This window comes from Balaenoptera borealis, assembly GCF_965194805.1.
Source record: "Balaenoptera borealis genome assembly, chromosome: 5".
NCBI classification, from domain to species: domain Eukaryota; kingdom Metazoa; phylum Chordata; class Mammalia; order Artiodactyla; family Balaenopteridae; genus Balaenoptera; species Balaenoptera borealis.
In genome coordinates, this window is record NC_138862.1 from 72,659,954 (window position 1) to 72,678,149 (window position 18,196).

General features: G+C 54.8%; 1 protein-coding gene across 2 annotated transcripts in view; it reads right to left on the minus strand.

Moving 5' to 3' along the window:
* Window positions 1–896: 896 nt before the first annotated feature.
* Window positions 897–18,196, minus strand: part of MELTF (melanotransferrin) — a 38,154-nt gene continuing 20,854 nt past the window's right edge. The window contains exons 6-16 of one of the 2 annotated variants that reach the window (XM_082393216.1): window positions 17,581–17,648; window positions 14,698–14,885; window positions 13,793–13,973; window positions 12,943–13,094; window positions 10,337–10,433; window positions 9,166–9,360; window positions 8,060–8,216; window positions 7,893–7,960; window positions 5,921–6,108; window positions 3,589–3,787; window positions 897–3,148 (exon numbers count right to left, since the gene is read on the minus strand). In XM_082393216.1, coding sequence (XP_082249342.1) covers window positions 3,066–3,148; window positions 3,589–3,787; window positions 5,921–6,108; window positions 7,893–7,960; window positions 8,060–8,216; window positions 9,166–9,360; window positions 10,337–10,433; window positions 12,943–13,094; window positions 13,793–13,973; window positions 14,698–14,885; window positions 17,581–17,648 — 1,576 coding nt within the window. In that variant the 3' untranslated portion in view covers window positions 897–3,065. Of the gene's footprint in view, window positions 3,149–3,588; window positions 3,788–5,920; window positions 6,109–7,892; window positions 7,961–8,059; window positions 8,241–9,165; window positions 9,361–10,336; window positions 10,434–12,942; window positions 13,095–13,792; window positions 13,974–14,697; window positions 14,886–17,580; window positions 17,649–18,196 lie in introns of both variants that reach the window. The other variant, XM_082393215.1, reaches the window with a different exon arrangement.

Genomic DNA, 18,196 nt, shown 5'->3' on the forward strand with positions numbered 1-18,196 from the left:
GAGGGGGAAGGGTAAGCTGCGACGAAGTGAGAGAGTGGCATGGACATATATACGCTACCAAATGTAAAATAGATAGCTAGTGGGAAGCAGCCGCATAGCACAGGGAGATCAGCTCCGTGCTTTGTGACCACCTAGAGGGGTGGGATAGGGAGGGTGGGAGGGAGGCTCAAGAGGGAGGGGATATGGGGATATATGTATGCATATGGCTGATTCACTTTGTTATACAGCAGAAACTAATGCACCATTGTAAAGTAATTACGCTCCAATAAAGATGTTAAAAAAAAAATTCATCATCAACTTCTGCTGCCAGGGCCCCGGGCTTCCAGGCTTCATGGTGATTGGGCGCCGTGGGGAGCAGGAGGCCCAGCTCTGTGAGGCGGCTGCAGGGAGGGAGGGAGGCCTTGGGGCAGAATGAAGGGCAGGAGCTGTGGGAGAGGGGAGCCCAGAGAACCTCCACTCCCTAAGCGGGCGTAGGGCAGCGGCCAAGAGCAGCCCACTCACCACACTTCAGTAGAGGCCAGAGAGCCCGCCGTGAGGACTGACCCCTCCTTTCCTCCAGTGAGCTGGCAGCCAGAGGAAAGGTGTGGGTGATTTATTTTGGAGACATAGGGCAGGGGCGGTGGAGAAGTCTGCATCCTGCTCTGTACCTGGTCCCCAGAGGAACGGACACCTAAGAGGCCGAGAGGGTGGAGGCAGCCGGGATGTGCTGGGACGGCTAAGGCCAGAGAACCAGTCCATACCGGAGAAGGGAGTTGGGGGCCTCCCTGGCTGGAGGCCCTGGCTGGTTCCTGACTCTGGCTCTGAGTGGAATCTGCCATTCTGGGTGGCAGGGGGATGGCCTGGGGCACGTAGGCCTCTGACCACCTAAGAGGAAAAAACTAATCAGCAGCAGCAGGTTTCTATCAGAATCCAAGCCTCAGCAGGTGCAGGGCTGTTTGGCTTTATTTAAAAAACAAACCAACATCTTTCATTAGCATTAACCCAGCGGTGGGCCCCTGCTGTCACCTGACAATCAGACTCCCACAGGTCACACCCTCGGCAGGCTCACAGTACAGGGTTGCACCCTGGGCACCACCCTGGCCCAGGGCGGCCACACAGAAATACACTTCTCACTGCACAGATCTCCCTTAAAAAAAAAAAAAAAATCAAACAATCGTCAGGTCAGAGAAGAATCACTTGCTCCCCCAGTGAAGAGGGTACACACTGGGTAGCCGAAGCCGGTTCCTCCTGGCTCCTCACAGTGGGGCGGGGGCCAGGACTCCTCGGGACCGTGTGACCACGGCCGGGACACTGCCGGCGGCCTCGCTCCCCGCTGAGGGTGGAAGGGATCCATCCCAGCGCCCACGGGTGGCGGCGAAGTGCTGGGAGCCCAGCCTGTCATCAGCATCCCCAGATCCCCCGCAGACTGAGATGCAAATAGCTCCAGGCCCACGCGGCTCCCCGTCTGCTGACGAGGGTGGCTCGCTCCTGTTTCTTCTCTAGCTTCTTACTTTTTTCAGGGAGCAGAGTTCAGAGTAAGAGCTGGCAGTTCTGGAAACTTTTTCTTGCTCCTCAGACAACCGTGGTGATCATGGAGACCCGCTCCAGACACTTTCCACTGACTCGAAGGGGATGGGAAGGAGGGACCCTTCCTTTGGAGTGAGTGGCCCTCGGGCCCAGTCAGTGCACGGCTGGGCGAGGAGACCCCGGGCTCACAGCTGAGGAGACGGAGCTCCTCGCAGCACCTCACCTGGCCTGTAGCTCCTCTGACAAAGAGACCGGCATCTTCCCATTCCCGGCCTTTCAGAGGGCCTCGTGCTGCCTTAGCGACCTGGGCCACCTGCTGCTCCAGGGCCTGGAGGTTACTGGGCCGCCCTAGAGGCTGAACCCTTCAGTCTGGAAGAAACTACCGCTGCTAGAGCTACAGGAGTAGCTCCAGAGCAGTGGACATCACGCTGGGGTAGGAGGGGATAATCTGAGATGCCGCCTAAGGGGAGCAAACACAGGAGCGGGGGGGGGGGGGGGGGGGGGGGGGGGATTCCTGCTGACTGGGCTTAGCCCCAGGACAGAGCCGGGTGCAGCTGAATCACCAAAGGGCAGGGCACACAGAGCACGTCCGGTTCTGAGGCCTGCTGTCCTTACCACAGACAGGTATTTAGGCAAGACTTTAGGCCCCCAACCCTGCATCAAGCCCCCACCTAGTAAAAATACTGAGAAGCACTTCCTTTGTCCTAGGACCCCTTGAGGGTTTCACCCCTAGGGTCCAGCCCTGGCCTCCCTGCCCTCCCCAGCCCAGCACAGTCAGGGGCCCGGTGGTCTGGGCCACGCCGAGCCGCAGAAGACAAGGACGAAGGGCTGCGTGTGCCCAGCAGCTCCGCCTCCTCGGGGGGTCCGGCTCCAGCCTCATCTGGTGATGCCTTGGTGAACAGACACAGCATCCTGGGGGGGAGGCTGGCACGGGGACTCCAGAGGACAGACGGAGCGGGGGCTGACGGGAGGTGCTGGCTGCGGTGTCCCTCCTCCAGAGGGGGAGGTGGGAGCTGTCAGGGAGGGGCCGGCAGGCCTGTCATCTCAGCAGGCCCCCTGGGCGGCTCAGCAGGGCAAGCTCCAGCAGAGAGGGTGGTGTGGGAAGCTCGGGTTCAGCCTGTTTCCCTGGCAACCAGTCTCTTCCAAAGCCAAGGCTGGTGAGGATCTGTGTGGTGGGAGCCTGCAGATCTGCGGGGCAGCGGCTGTACCAGCCTGTGGGTGGGACGTGACTGGGAGGTGGGCCAGCGCACCACCTCAGGTAGCGGAGGGACAGGCGGCGCCGGGGAGGCAGCGGCTGGGTTCCAGCAGGAGGGAGAGACCTGCTCAGTCCAGCTGGGGGGCTTTGCTGTAACATCCCTCTTTATCCCGCTCTGGAGCGATCACAGAAGCTTCAGTGTTGGAATCGCAGCCCTGGGGAGCTCTGTGGTTTCTCATGCTTCCTCTCCCGGCACACGTTTCCCTCTGAGCAGTGTTAACTGGATTTACTGAGGAGAACAGCCTTATCTAGGGAGATTTCTGAATAGGTTTCCAAGGGAGGGCGAGGCTTGCCCAGAGCAGCTTCAGAGGCAGGGCTGGAGGAGGCTGGCCGTGAGGGCCAGCGGGAGCAGCTGCAGGAGCAGGGAGACGCTGGAGGCAACGATCGCTGAGGGATTAAACACAGGCGGTTAAGGCCTCCGAGTGCCGCGCTTGTGGCCCGCTGGCACTCATGTGCAGGACTAGATGCAGCATAGTTTCGGGCACTAAACTCACCTCAGGCTCCCTCTGGCTACCCTATTACAATTTTTCTTTCCCCTGGTTTCTTTACATATTCATTTCTTTCACAATTATACTACATGTATATTTATGCCGTTGCCCGAATCCTCTTCGGGTGACTATTTCTAGCATTTATAATCATCATCCAGGTCTGTCTGGGTTCCACAGCCAGTGTTTCAGACCCTCCCAGGACATTTCACCTTGATCGTCTGCAAAGACCCAGAGTGCCCTTCAGTTCACTCAAGGTTTTGGGTGAAAGGCTTAGAAAGATGCCCGGGGAGTGTGCCCACTCTTCCTCCGTGGGGTGTGAACCCGCCTGTCGCGCCCTACCTGTGCCTGAGCACTGCTGAGACAGCATCCCTTCCAGAGCCGCCATGTAGTCGGGGCCTAGCCAGTCACGGTAAGTAGTTTTCTCTCCCACAGGTACTGCCCGGAGGGTGGCATCCTTGAAAAGCAGGTCTTGGCCATGATAGTTGGAGGAGTCGAACATTTTGAACCCATTCTTATTGTGGTCATCTCCAAACAGGTCCTGGAAGCACACAGCAGACCTGCTTTGCATCTGGGCTCACAAATGGTCACCCGGGTATCACTTGCCACTGACTGCTTTATACACCAAGGAGCAAGGAAAGTCAGGTGCCAAGACTCCGCTTGGAAATCATAAGCTTGACAACTCATTGACCTCTGTTACCAAAGCAGATTTGGAGGAAGAGATGACCATAGCCGCCACAGTAAGACAGCCATTCAGAAACATCACACCAAACCAGCTCTTGGATACAGAACTGAAGCCTGAGCCTTACACGCAGAAGGACCCAGAAATGAGAGATGATGTGGTTGAGATCACCGAGGGGTTTGCTAAACCTGCTCAGCACCCCTCAACCTCTTCTACCAGGCTTCCTCACTCTATCTGATGGGTGTCCTTTACCCCAAACCCAAATGATTTCATAAGAGAGCCCTTTGTTCTGTCACTAGTACTAAGGAGGTACTAGGTAAGTTAAATATCCTTTACTAACCCACCCTCCTAGCGCCCAAGAGATTCTTGCAGCAGCTGTTGTCTTCCCTTGCTGGGGGTCCTTGGGGTGAGTGTGCTATGGCTCCCGCCCTCAGAGAGTCACTAAAGCGGCCAGAAGGGATGTGAGAAATTATGAATACACACAGGACATCAGGAGAACATGGACGAATGCTTATGTCAGCTTTTAAATACCAATCAAGGGGGAAAGAAAGAGTAAGGTGGTTATTGATCTTTCTGGGGGGACTCACGGATCCCCTTGAGGATCTGATGAAAGCTCTCAGCCTTCTCCCCAGAAAAGGGCACATCTACACAGGGCTCCTCCCCCACATCACTTCAGAGGGTTTGGGGACCCGTGGGGAAGCCCAGGGACCCATAGTCAAGAACTCCTGGGACAGAGGGACTCTGTGGGGAAGATGAGAGCAAACATCATTTCAAAGGTTACGAACTGGCCTGGAGAGCCAGCTGGCTCTGCGAGTCTGTGGCGCTTATGGGTGGAGGGAAAGGAGGTCAGTTTCAGCCTATGTCAGGTCGGGGGTGCGTAGAGGGGGAGGTTGGGAACCAGGGGCCCTGCTGTCAGACAGTCTGGGTTCAAATTTTAGGTATTTGTTTTTAGGCCAATAGGATTTGCTGATGCACTGGAAGTAGAGTGTGAGAGGAAGACAGGAGTCTGAGCTGACCCCTGAGGAAATGGAAAGGCTGAAGCTGCTATTCACTGAAGTGGGGAAGACGGAGGGAAAAAGGGGAGTCCAACTTTGATTTGTTCAGCTCAAGATGCCTGTTAGAAATTGAAATGTCAAGTAGGTAGTTGTTAAAGATGCAAGTTTGAGATTAAAGGGTGGGACTGAAGCAGGGCTGAGGATGTACACTTAGGAGTCATCAGTATATAGACTGTAGTTAATGACCTGTGGCTGGACGAGATCGATATGGGTGTAGGTGCCGACAGAGAAGAGGGCTTAGGATTGAACCCTGGGGCACTCCGGTGGTTACCAGCCAGGGAAACGAGGAAGAACCAGCAAAGGAGACTGGGAGGAGAGGCCAGAGAGGTAGGAGGGGAGCCAGGCAAGCGTGGGGCCCTGGGAACCAAGGGGGGGAACTTCGTCCAGGAAGGAGGTGAACTTCAGGAAGAGGGAGCTGCAGCCAATGCTGCTGAGAGGTCAGGGAGAGGCAGACTGAGACACAGCCGCTCTATTTAGCAACATGGGTCACTGCAACCTTGACCAGGGCAGTTTCAGGGCCCTGGTGGGGCCTCTCCAGAGTAGTCTCCATCCTTAAGAGAGACCAGGAGAGGAGGAATCGATGACTCCAGAGTAGAGATGGCTCTTTGAAGGAGTTTTGCTGTAAAAGCGAGTGGGATTACGGCTACAAGGGGATGTGAGGCCAAAAGAGGGTTCATTTGTTTTTACGAGATGGTAGAAATAACAGCAGGTTTGTATGTTGGTGAGAATGGTCCGGCTGAGAAGGGAAAATTAATGATGTAGGTGACAGAGGGCACAGTGGTTGGAGGGATGGCTTCGGCTAAGTGAACATCACAGAATTTCCCTCAGGCTTCCTCAGTTTCTCCTGAAGTCTGCTCCAGGTAGACTGAGGCGACCCGGGGGCTTGGCTCCCCTCTGTCACCCTCCTCCCAGTGAGGCAGCCCCTGCCCTGGCTCACCTGGGCCTTGTCCAGCAGTCCATACACAGTGAAGATGTTGGTGTCCGGCCGGACCATGACAGCATGGGACGGTATCTGTGCCAGGTTGCAGGCTGCGAACTGGGTCACCTCGGCCCGGGCCCCATTGGGACACAGCAGCTCGTAGTCCTCCGACATGAGCTCAGCAGCCCAGGGCTCAGAATTGTGGCCTGAGGGGATGGAGCAGAGGCAGGGAGAGGAATAGAGAGAGGCTGCTCTCCTCGGGGATCCCCAAATCCTTGTCTGGGGAGGGGTGGTGATATCTGGCCAGCTCCCCAGCCCTCTCCATTCTTCAATTGCTCTGCTCTATTACCAGGGTGAGAGAACCCAGCTGGGCTAATAAGGTTATTCGTAGGGAATAGGAAGTCTGCACTATGTAACTCTGCACTGTATGATCACTCCCATTTTACAGGTGGAGAAACTGAGACTCTTAATCACTCCGCGGCAAAGAACTCCATCTGTGTGTTACAGGTCTCAGGGTGGGATTGGCTCCTCCCCTAAGAGCTGAAGTTCTCAAGCCAGAAGAGGTATAACATCAAGTACGGATCTGTAAGATGCAGTTTCAAAGGCCCCTCCTTGCAAAGAATCTCATCAGGTAGGTCTAGAATGGGGCCCAGGAATCTGCATTTTAAACTAGCAACCCAGTAATTCTGATGCAGGTGGTTGGTCCGAAGGCTTCCTGACAAACACTACTCTTAGGAATCACATTGTTTTTATGTCTTCCTGTATTTCCAGGAGGAACTTCAGGTGGGCTCACAAGCAGAGATAAAAGAATTTGAGTGGCCCTGGGAGGTGGTCACCTCACTGCAGGTGAATCTCGGAAGGGCCCCACCTCCTCCCCGGCCCTCAGCCCAGGACCCCAGAGGGCACAGGCTGGGACCAGGCAGGGCTCACAGCTCCTGCAGGAGCACGTGGTTCCCTTCTTCTCGGGGATGATCCCCAGTGTTCTTGGTGGGAGGTTGGCAGGGGAGGGGGGGTATGGCAACAGGGCCTGGAACACTTCCAGCTCTGTTGGGGCAACTGGTCTACAGCTTAGTGACTTTCATAGGCAGGGTGGGATCTGAGTTTTGAAATACTGACTGATGTTTTTTCCCTGCGTGTCTTGCTTTCCCTTCGCCAATGTCCTCCTCCCCTTCGGGCCCTCTGCCTTTCTGCCCTGAGTTCCTGGGAAGAGATGTGTTAGGACAGAGTGGAGAAGACTTAACCTCCAGTGTTTGGGGTTTCAAAGCCTGGGGTGTAGGCAGGGTATATAGAAAATGCAAACAATAAAGTGTTGAAGGGAAACAGCTTTCAGTCTTCAAAATGGATAGATTCCCTGAGGAGGGAGAACAGGATGGGGCAGGGGAGTGATGCACGGTCAAGGGCCTGCACCCCAATAGGACCTCAGGTGGGGGCTTAGGGGTCCTGGAGGAGTTCCTGGGCTCTTCTTCCCGGGTGGAGCCCAGGAAGGTGACTCCAGAGAAAAAAACCACCTGTATGATGTGAATGGGGGTGTGCCCTGCCTCACACGGCTTGGGGGCTGCAGAGTGATTTCCCTGCACGTGGCATTGACCTGTTCAGGACCAAACACCAGATACTGATGTGCACTGATAACCCTGGGGAGAGAGGCCCCTGCCACCCATACCCACACACCTGGGTGCCACATAAACACCCCAGAAGGGGTTCTCTCCAAATTGATTGAGTTTCTACCATTTCAGTGGAATGGGGATTTGGTTCCAGACAAATAAAGACTGTCATGTGACCTGTGCATTTGGATACGTGGCCTGAGGTCTGTTCTTACCGCTCGGCCTTTGGGGCTCCTGGGATCCCCAAGGGGCAGAGCCTTCTAGACTCAGTCTTTCCTGGCTGCCACTTGGCCCACAGTCCCAGCACCATCTAGCGCCTGGATTCTGCTGGAGATGGGGAACAGCCCCACCAGAATCTGGCCCTGCCGTTTCCCAGCACCATCACATACCATTCGTGTTGTCAAAGACAGTCGTGTGCTTAACGAAGGCAACGTCCCCTGCATTCTCAACCAGGCACCTGCCACACAAGAAGCCAAGACAGGTGTCGGCAGAAGGTCCCACCCCTGTGCCTGGCCCCAGGACCACCTCCCCACACCCCTCCCGGCCCGCCAGGTACCTGAAGGCGCCACTGTAGCCGTAGTACCTCTCCTGGCTGTTTCCCACGCACTTGTTGCGGCCTTGCTCGTCTCCCACGCAGAGTGTGCACAGCGAGGCTGGGTAGGGCTTGGGGTTGTTCACGGGCACACAGCTGGCGCTGAAGAACTCACTCACCGCTGGGGCAGAGGGGGAGGGCTGTGCTGAGGGGCCGGCAGCAGAAAGGGCGGCCAGGGGGGACATGGGTGGGCTGCTGCCCGCACAGATCTGCCCACTGGCCTGCCCCATGGCTCAAGGCCACCCATCCGCTCCAGTGCCCACCCGGCTCAGAGTGGCGTGTCTCCTCCTGGGAGGATCACAGGGACGGGGGCATTGCAGACGTTGTCTAGATACAGGAACCCCCACTGACAACCCCTGGTAAGTGGCCGCCCAGCCTTCCCTTGAACTCCCTCAGGGACGGGGAACTCGCTACCTCGTAAACTCTTCTGTTCCAGTCAGAGCAGCCGCGCAGCTGTCTAGGGGTGGGAGCAGCCAGTTCTAACCCCTTACATGTGCTTGTGTGGGTGGTTAGAAAAAAAATGTGTTTTTTTCCTCGGAGGTGCCAGCCAGGACAGAGGTGTGTGTGCAGCCAGCTTCCTCCTGCCTTCCCTTCACCAGGAATGTGCATGATTTAACACCCAGGGAGGGCCCTGCGTATGGCATATGGTGGGTGCCTGGTAAACGTGTCTTCTTCAGCACTTATACAGATGGCTGGCCACTTTCCAACAAGGTCCCCCAGATGCCCAGGGGGACAGCCCATGACTGGACGGTGGTACAGCCAGGCCCAGGGCCAGTGCACTCGCCTTGCTCCCCACGCCCACTGGAACTGTTCCACTCTGAGCGAGTAAGTGGGCAGGGGCACTGGCACCTTCGACAGAACCAGACACCCCTGACTGTGTCAAGCGTAGCCAAGAATATTCCCCAGCCTTCCCAAGAGCAAGGGGCATGTCAAGGAGGAAGAGGAAATCTCTCTGGGGCTGCCTTCTGTGGGGTCCTGCTGGGAGAGGACCCCAGCCCTCAGAGCTGGCCCTGACGCCAGCCAACCCCAAAGAAGAGCTTGCACATCTGTGTGTCTATAGAGGATGGTACCTGTGAGGACGTCGCAGTCCCTGGGCCGGATGAAGCCCCTCTGCACAAGGGCGCCCACAGGGATGTCCCAGCCTGCAGGGCTGCCGAAGCCTGGGTGGCAGGAGCGCTTGCCCCGCAGCTCGTCCAGGGTGAAGGCATAGGAGCTGTTCCGCTTCACCACGGCCACCGCGAAGTACGAGTTGCTCCTGTCCTCCGCTGGGGGAGGGGACACCAGTGAGGCCCCTCATCAAATGCTTAGTGGCCTCGGCTGAGCAAGAGTCAGGGCCGGATCCCAACGGGGCGCTTCTTCCCTCAAACCTGTTCCCTCTTGCCACTCTTGACCTCAGAGCAGTGGTCCTGGTCCCATACGCCTCTACCCACTGGTACTAGGCCTTGGTTGCCTGGGCTCAGGAGCGCCCAGGCCAAGGGCCGTGTGGGTGTTCAGGGCGCACATCCAGCAAAGGGACCCCTGCGTGTCCCCTCACTGCTGAGAAGCAGCCCGTGGGGCTCCACTTTTCAGCATTCTGTGCACCCTCCAACAGTCTTCACCCAGAGGAATTTGTTTCTTTCCTTACACTCAGGTGGTATTTTTCTCACCCCCTGGGAGAAAGGTGGAGGCATAGCTGAGGCTGCAGAAGCGCTTTCCCTAAGATGAGAGAGTTTTCACGTCCAAGTGGAGGAGACCTGAGGTCACTAGATCTCAGCACAGAGCACCTGGGCCCTGGCCCAGGCCACTGGGAAGGTGTTCATGAGCCGACAGGAAGGAGGGTCCCAGGGCCACCTTCCGTGAGCCATACGGTCTGGACGGAAGAGGCCAAGGAGGCTTTCTAGTTCAGGGCTTGGCAAATTACTCAGCCTGTTTTTGTACAGCCTGAGTTGCAAGTTAAAAATAATTTTTATATTTTTAAAGGGTTGTTAAAAAGAAAAAAGAAGAAGAAGAGGAACATGCAGCAGAGTCTGTATGTGGCCTGCAGAGCCTGAAGTGCTTACTCTCTGACCCTTTACAGAAAGTTCTCCAAAGCCTGCCAGACTTCCAGTGACTGGCTGGGCACACTGTGCCGGGGGCCAGAGTGGCTTGCCTGTGACAGACAGCAACTGGCCCGGGGAGAAAGGCTCTGATGAGTCGTTTTTATAAATATAAAAATATCAACCACCTCCCAGCCGAGGCCAGGTGGCTGGCACCTGCACTCACGGGCATAGTGCTCCCCGGCTGCTGGAACCAGGCCGTATCTCTTCCCCGCTGTGTAAATGTCCTGGCCCTTCAGGGTCACAGCGTCGATTTGCCCAGCCTGCAGGGGGACAGAAAGAGTGGCCAGGCTCGAGTGGGCCCCAGCGCAGCTCTGGGTGTCGGGATCTGGCAGAGGTGCCAAGGCTGGGTCTCTCGGGGGCTTTGGCCTCAGGCTCCCTTCCCCTGGGAACCCCATCTTGCCCTATCTGCCCCTTCCTCTCCTTGTGAAGATGGGCAGGCAAGAGAGGTGTTTGGAGGACCAGAGGCCTGAGACAAACCACCACCAGCATTCCCATTCATGGGTGTCTTTCAATCTTTCAGCAAGTGTTTTCTGAGGGTCTCCTGTTGCCAGGCCCTGTTCTGAGCAGAACCTAGCACAATGCCTGCTCTCGTGCTCGGTGTGGGTCTCCCCACGGCTTGCCAGCCTCAGAGAGCTGGGGCGCTGCACTGCCTTCCCAGCCCCTGGCCAAGGGCTGGCACACAGCACGATTGCAGGGCATATTTCTCAAATGCCTGTGTGAACGGAGAAGGAGCCAGGTCTGAAAAGACGGCAGTCTCAGGGTCTGTGGGAGGAGGCTCCGGGGTTGAGGGATGGAGCCCCGCCTCAGAAGCCAGCAGGAGGGGCCCAGGACCCTCCTCCCTCGGAAACCTCTAGAGCCCTCCAGGTCACCTGCACCCCAACCCGCGTGTCCCTTCTGAAGTCTCTGGACAGCTGGCTCCTCAGACCCTGCCAAGAGGTTAACTGATAATCAAGCCATACCCCAAGGGGAGAAGCTGGGCCCCGGGGACAGAGGGGACACCGGCACCCCAGGAAGGTGCCCGACGCTGTTCGGGGCCAGAGGCGTGAGGTTATGACGATGGAATAACGGGCAGTGGCATTGATGTTTTGAGCCTGGAGGGTGCCTCTCTGGGGGACCCCTTTTGCTCCCACGCAGACCTTGTCCACAGTGGTGTGGTGCCGGGGAGGAATCCAGACCCTAACCCACAGCCCAGGGGTTGGGCCAGCTGACCCTTCCTTGCCTGCGTCACTGTGGTCAGACAGGAAATGGGTGTTAGAGCTACACTGGACATCACCTCTGAGAACCTTAGAAGTTAGAACTGAGGATCTCTGAGCCTTTGGCTGGGGTTCTCAGGGACCCCCCAAATCTACTCCTCTCCCCACAGGCCCCTGTGCAGCCCCTTGGCCCTCTGTGAGCTCAGGTGGAGAGAAGGATTGTGCCTGGAGACAGTTGCATCTCCCTGCATCTCTCCCTTCTCTGGTGCCCCTGGAACAGCCTCTCCTCCACAGGACAGTCTGCCCAGGGTTAGGAAAAGAGTCCCCACCGCTAAGTCCCCCTTCCTCGATCCCCGCTGGTCTCCCCTCCCTCGGTGCCACATCTAGCTCTCGTCAACCCCTGGGGATAGGGGCTCCCCCACCCTTGAGCTGGGTGACCTGGGGCAAGTTACTTCCTCAGCCTCTCCCAGCCCCAGTCTCCACGTACGATAGTAATCATATCCACCCCAGAGTGTCGTCGTGAGGATTAACAGAGGAAACCCACACGAAGGCTTAGCACAGTGCGAGGTACATAGGAAGTGCGTGCTTATGAGACTGTTAGCGTCACGATCCCGGGCCCCTGTCCTTCCTGCCCACTCGCCTCTTCTCAAGTCATGTGCTGCCTGGCTGGGGCAGGGTGGGCACACCTGAGGGGCTGTGACTTGGCCTGCACTCGGGGACCACCTTGAAAAGGGCTCCTCACCATCAGGCCCCACCTAGTAGCTCTTGAAAAGCAGGAGGAAATGAGTCCAGGAACCCAGGGGTGGAGGAGAACCCCGTAGGACTTCATCCCTGACTGCAGGGCCTCAGGCGCGTCTCCCACTCCTGGTCTCAGTCTCCAGTCAGAGAAGCGAAGCAGGACAGGGCTGAATGGGCTTTCAGAGACATGGCCTGTGCTTTTAACTACAGGTGGCAGGCATATTAACGAAGGCTTAGTCAATTTAATGGGCCATGACAAGCTTAAAAAAAAAAAGACTAGGATAGACTACCCCAGAGACTATCAGCGCACATTGTACTTAGTAAAGGTAAGTACTGTTTGGCTTCATATCTCTCTATAGCGAATACATGTTTTTACATGTTTATATCTGAAAGAACAGTTTCTGTGTACTAGACTGTGATTGATGGAAAATGTATTTCTGACTGGCTTGCAGTTTAATAAATGATGAGCCAAGGCCACCCCGTATTGTGCACAAGGGGAAACTGAGACTCAGAAAGGGGAAGGGGCTTGCCCAAGGCCACAGGGTCATTAGCGCCAAGCTGAGCCAGTCTCACGGTCCTTCTGCCCCCTGCCCACTTGCTCAGTGCGGGGGAGCCCCCCTCTGCCCCGCCCCCCGGGTGGGGTGGCTGTTTCCTGCGGCCACTTCCTCTTCCCCCTCCTCTGTGGCGTTGTCACGGGAGACTTTCTTCTCCTCCCCAGGCTGCCCTGTGTCCTCCAGACCAGGTGGGACAGAGGGAGGGCCGGGAAGGACCGACCATCCCAGGCACTGCCCCTGCCCACCCACCTGGCCCGCTCTGCCCCTCTCGACACGGCTCCCACCTGGATCTGTTCCATGCAGCGCTGGGCGGACGCGGCGGACACACACTGGATCTCCGGCTTGAGCCTCTGCCGGCTGAAGGCCACAGCCATGTCTCCGCACTTCTGGATCTCGGGCGTGGACAGCACGCACCAGCGCAGGTAGTGGGGCAGCCCTGTGTGGGCGTGGGCGTGGGCGTGTGGTCACGCTGGCCTGCCTCGGGGCTGGCCCTCAGCAGGAGGAGCCTGGAGCCACACCCAAGGGAAATTCTGGCTCTTTCCCTGGTTAGCTACCAGGGGTAAGTTATTTCACCACCTGATCCTGTTTCCTTACCCAGAAAGGGGACCACTGAACCTCTTTCAAGGGGCTGTGAGGACGCTCGAGGCAGATCATGGCTGTCATGTATACAACTCAGGCCTGGCATACCATCTCCCTGGCTGTAGGTGGTGGATACGCGGGGGGGGGGGGGGGGGGGATAGATGCAAAAGCCATTTGTAGACTACTTTAAGGGTCCAGGAGAGAGAGAGTGCCAGAGCCAGGGCTGTGGCCATGTGGTGAGGAGGAGTGAGGCACGGTGGAGGGAGAATGACAGGACTTGACACATTCCGTATGGAGGGGCAAGGAGACCCTTCGGGTCTGGATCCCACCCCCTGGAACAGGTGGGGTTTCCAGGGTACAGCAGGCCATGCGACTCCAGAGAGTCTTCTTCCCCTACCCCCAGAGGCAGGAAGGTGGAAGCAACAGGTTCCCATCGAGGCCAAGAGACACACACACCTTCTGGGGTGAGTGTCCTCCTTTGGCCACCTCTCCAGAAGACCTGGCCACGCCTGCAGTGAGGCGAGGGCCGGCGGGAGAAGAGACAGCTGGACTTACGGTTGGGGTCACAGAGGAGACCCTTCATGGCATGCAGGTACTCGCGGCCCAGCCATGCCTCGTAGGTCTGCGTGGCGATGGGCACCAGCTCGGAGGTGGAGTCTTTGAACAGCAGGTTCTTCTGGCCGTAGGCCTCAGAGCTGAACATCTGGAAGCTGCTGCCCTCATGGCTGAACAGGCGCTGTGTGTCAAGGGGTTGGGGTGTGGGCTGGTGAGGAGCTGCAGGGGCGAATCCTTTCCTCCCAGTTCAGCCACCATTTCCTTCTTCCTGGGCTCTCAGGCCAGGTGCCCACTCTGAGGACCAGGTGAGGCTCCGCCTCCCTCCTTCCCCTGTGCTCCCCCCGGTGCATTCTGCCTTCTCATACTCAGCCGGTTGAACACGTGGCTCGTGGCCCAGGTGTGCGATGGTACTCAGCACAAGCAGTGGGGCTGAGCACCGGTGGTATGGATGAGCAAAACTAACTAAAGCTGGTGTGGCCCACGGGCAGAAACTTGCTGCTCTTGTAAGCAGCGGCTTCAGCAAAACATTATTCACCACATTTAATGAATGGTATACTTTGACATCTAGTTTATTTGCTCATATGTTCTGATTTTGGTTTTAAGCGCCACAAGTACCAGGAGCTTTCTCTGAGGGGTGCCTGAGTCCCCTGGTCTCCCCACTCTGGCCAGCCCTCCTCGCTGCCAGCTGGCACAGTTGGTCCCTTCTTCACTCTGAGTTGGCCTGAGGTTGAAGGCCACAGAGGTCTGGCTCCCCAGCTGGGGTCTGTCCCAGGGGAGGGCCTCTGGGTCCTGCCCCTCCTAGTCTGGCTGGCCCAGCCCCAGGATGGCTCTGAGCTCCAACCCCGGTGAGAGACGAGAAGGTCCAGCATCACCCTGAGAAGCTGTGTGGGGTGCCCTGAACTCACCTGGCCTTCGTTGAGCAGCCGGAAGATGAGACCCCCGTCTGTGTCGGCTCGGACCACCACGGCATGAGCAGGCACCCGAGCCAGGTGGCATCGCCTCCATTCAGTGACATCAGCCCGGCTGCCATCCCGGCACAGCAGCTCGAAGTTCTGTGACAGCAGCGTCTGGCCCCAGGAGGGCAGGGTTTTCCCTGGGAAGATGGGAATCCTGTGGTGAGCCAACTCCTGTCCTGGGTGGGGCTTGGTGGGGACATCAGGCAGGACCCTCGAGAGCGAGCCTGGGGAGAGCTTAGGGTTTCATGGCCACAGGCCCACAGTGAAAGGAAACCCTTACGGGAGGTGAGAACCAGAACCACACCAAGAAGTGAGAACCCAGAACCACACCAGGAGGTGAGACCAGAACTCAGAATGAAGAGGAGCTTGGTGGCTGCACCGTACAAAACCAGGTGTCTCTGTAGGCTGTGTCTATTTACTTACATCTTTTATTTGTCACCAATTTCTAGTAATAAAATGGATTTGAGATCTCTGACAATAACACAATATATATAAACAGAACTGCTCATTAAAGGTAAAAAGAGTAAGAAAGTAAGAGAAGCTTAGGATGAGAGAGAGGAATGTGTCAGGAGTTCACCACTGCCGTCTGGCACTAAATTTAGCCCTGAGCAGAGGGCAGGGGACGCGGGGGCCATGGTGGAAACAAACCCCGACAGAATTCACCAGAATCGTGGCCCAGAGAGAAGAGGGTAAATTCCCAAAGCTTCAGTCACAACTCCAGCTATTAATATTTTGGTCTTTTTCCTCCATGTCCTTTTTTTCTATTCTATTTTCTAACTATTTTAAATATGGTTAAGGACATACATGATAGGCAATTTTGCATCCTACTTATTTAAAAATATTTTTACTGGAAGCTTTCCATAAAACTCATTTGTAAGAGTGAATATCAACACCAAATAGGAATATTAAGAAGACGAATTTCAAGGATTGTAACTCATGCAATAAGATATACCACAGATGGCCCTACATAACAATATTTTAATGACTTTTAAATTTTAAAATGAGGAGGATAAACCTCTGCTAGAAAATAGGAGGGAAAAAGATAATTTGTGGGATCATGAACACTCTATTCACTATTTAAAAATAAACCAGAAAACCAAGAGAGTAATAGTTTGGAAAAGTCCATAAAGGTCATTTTTAATGACTGCATGATAATTTATAGCACTCTCAACAATTACTCAGTGTCATTCTCTCCCCACTCCCCAACTTTCCTCTATTTATAAACTGCTGCAAAACCTTTGCAGTAGAGCTCCAAGGGATCATTTGGCCTTCCCTCGAGACAAATGCATCATTTAGATATTTCGATCTGCCACTCCTGTTTTTCTTCACTAGGGACAATTAAAACCATATTACTTCACTACTTTGCACATTTATGTCAATTCCACTCTTTTGCTCTTACCAACCTTTTTGCCTGAAGACAACTCTTTAAAAAATTACTTCCTTAGGTTTCCTTAGACTATCATCAACATTTTAAAAGAGATGGGTTTAACCCAATACACCCCTAATTCTTTCTCCATCTTCCAAATTCTCGTTTGCTTGACTCATCATAGGATCGTCCTGCTCTGAAGACAATCCTATGTTTCCTTTTTCAGATCAGTTTTTTCTCAAATCTGGTTCATGTTGTTTGCCTTCATGAATGTCAGACTATATGATGGACCTTCTGATTTAAAAGGAAAGATTAACAAAAAAAAAGAGATAATGATTCTTTAAAAAAAAAATGATTAGACATTATGGAACAGGCAAAAGTGTAGAGACAAAAGTCTGACTGGTGGGCATCAGGGAGGAGGTTGGAAGGGATTGACCAGAAAGGGGTATGAAGGAACTTTTGGGGTGAAAGGTCTGCCACAGTCACTATCTTGATTGTGGTGGTGGTTATACAACAGTATGTTTTTGGCAAAACTCATAGAACAGTACTTCAAAAAGGGTGCATTTTACTGTATGTAAATTATACCTCAATTAAAAAAAACCTAGAAGATTCTTAGGCAAATCCAAATTAGGGTACATTCTATAAAATAACTGGCCTGACTCTTCAAAAATGTCAATGTCACTAAAAACAAAGATTGAGAAACTGTTCGAAGTTAAAGGAAACTAAAGCAACCTAAAAGCTAAATACCATGTGTGATCAAAGATCAGGCCCTGGCCTGAAAAAATTGCTACGAAGGACAGAATTGGGACAATTAGTGAATCTAGAACGTGGACTGTAGCTTAAATATTGTGTTGATGTTACATTTCTTGAATTTGATAACTGCACTGTGGTGAGGTCCACATCACCTTGTTCTTAGGAAACATGTACTAAAGTATTAAAGGGTGTGATGTGGCCAAACATATTCTCAAATGGTTCAGAAAGACACACACACGTACAGAAAGAATGATCAATTCCATGTGGCAAATGCTTAAAGCTGGAATCTAGATAAAGAATAAATGGGGGTTCTTTGAATTATTCTTGCAACTTTTCTAAAGCTCAATTATTTCAAAATCTAAAAATTTTAAAATGACAACGGTATAATGGATCAACACCTAACACCAACCCATCTTTAATAAGTCCTCGTCCAGGGATAAGGGATGGCTTCTTCAGGAAAAGGACCAAAGGCTGGAAGGGACAGTAGATGACAGCTAGTGCAGAGGTTTGCAAACTTTCGTTCTTCAAAAGCAGAATCTTCACATGGAAATGGAACCCAAGGCCAGAAACGTATCAGAGCGGGGCAGAGCCGCTCACCCGGTCCCCTTGCCCACAGAGCAGCTGAGCTCCATCGGTGAGCCCCACCTCTTTCTTTCTGTCAGGGAGGGTTATGGGGCCTGAGATCTGCTGCCGGGGGCAGCCCATCCACTCACCGTCTGTGTTCTCCAGCACCGTGCTGTGCTTCACAAAGGCCACGTCCCCGGCCCCTTCTGCCAGGCACCTGCGCAGGTGGAACCAATGAGCTGCCATCCTCCACCTCGGGAGGTCTGGCCTGGGCCATGGGGGGTGGGGTCACAGAGGGCACGGGTTTCGCAGTCATGCTGTCCTGGGTTCCAGTTCCCCAGTTTGTTGGCCGTGTGGTTTTGGCAAGTGGTGGAGCCCTCCTAGCCTCTATCGCCTGTAAAGTGGGGATGAGAAAGTGGCTCCCGTAGGGAGAGATCCTTTATAGTCCGTATAGATCCTCTACAGCTGAGCTTGGGGCCTGAAAGGAGTGGGTGCTCATATGGCAGCTGCTTGATCAGCAGCCTTAACACTCAGGATGTGCTGAAGATGACCCCTGAGGTCATACTAAAAACCCTGAGTGGAAGGGACCAGGACTTCGTGGATCCTCTATCTGTCACTGCCCAGTGAGGGAGGCAGGTCAGGGCCTACTAGGCAAAGGGGCTGCCTGGGTCCCTACAGCCAGCAGACAAGCAGGGACTGGACTGGGGGGATGACACCAGGAGAGATGGGGTGGGCAAGAGTCTCTGGCTTGGAGGACCAAGAACT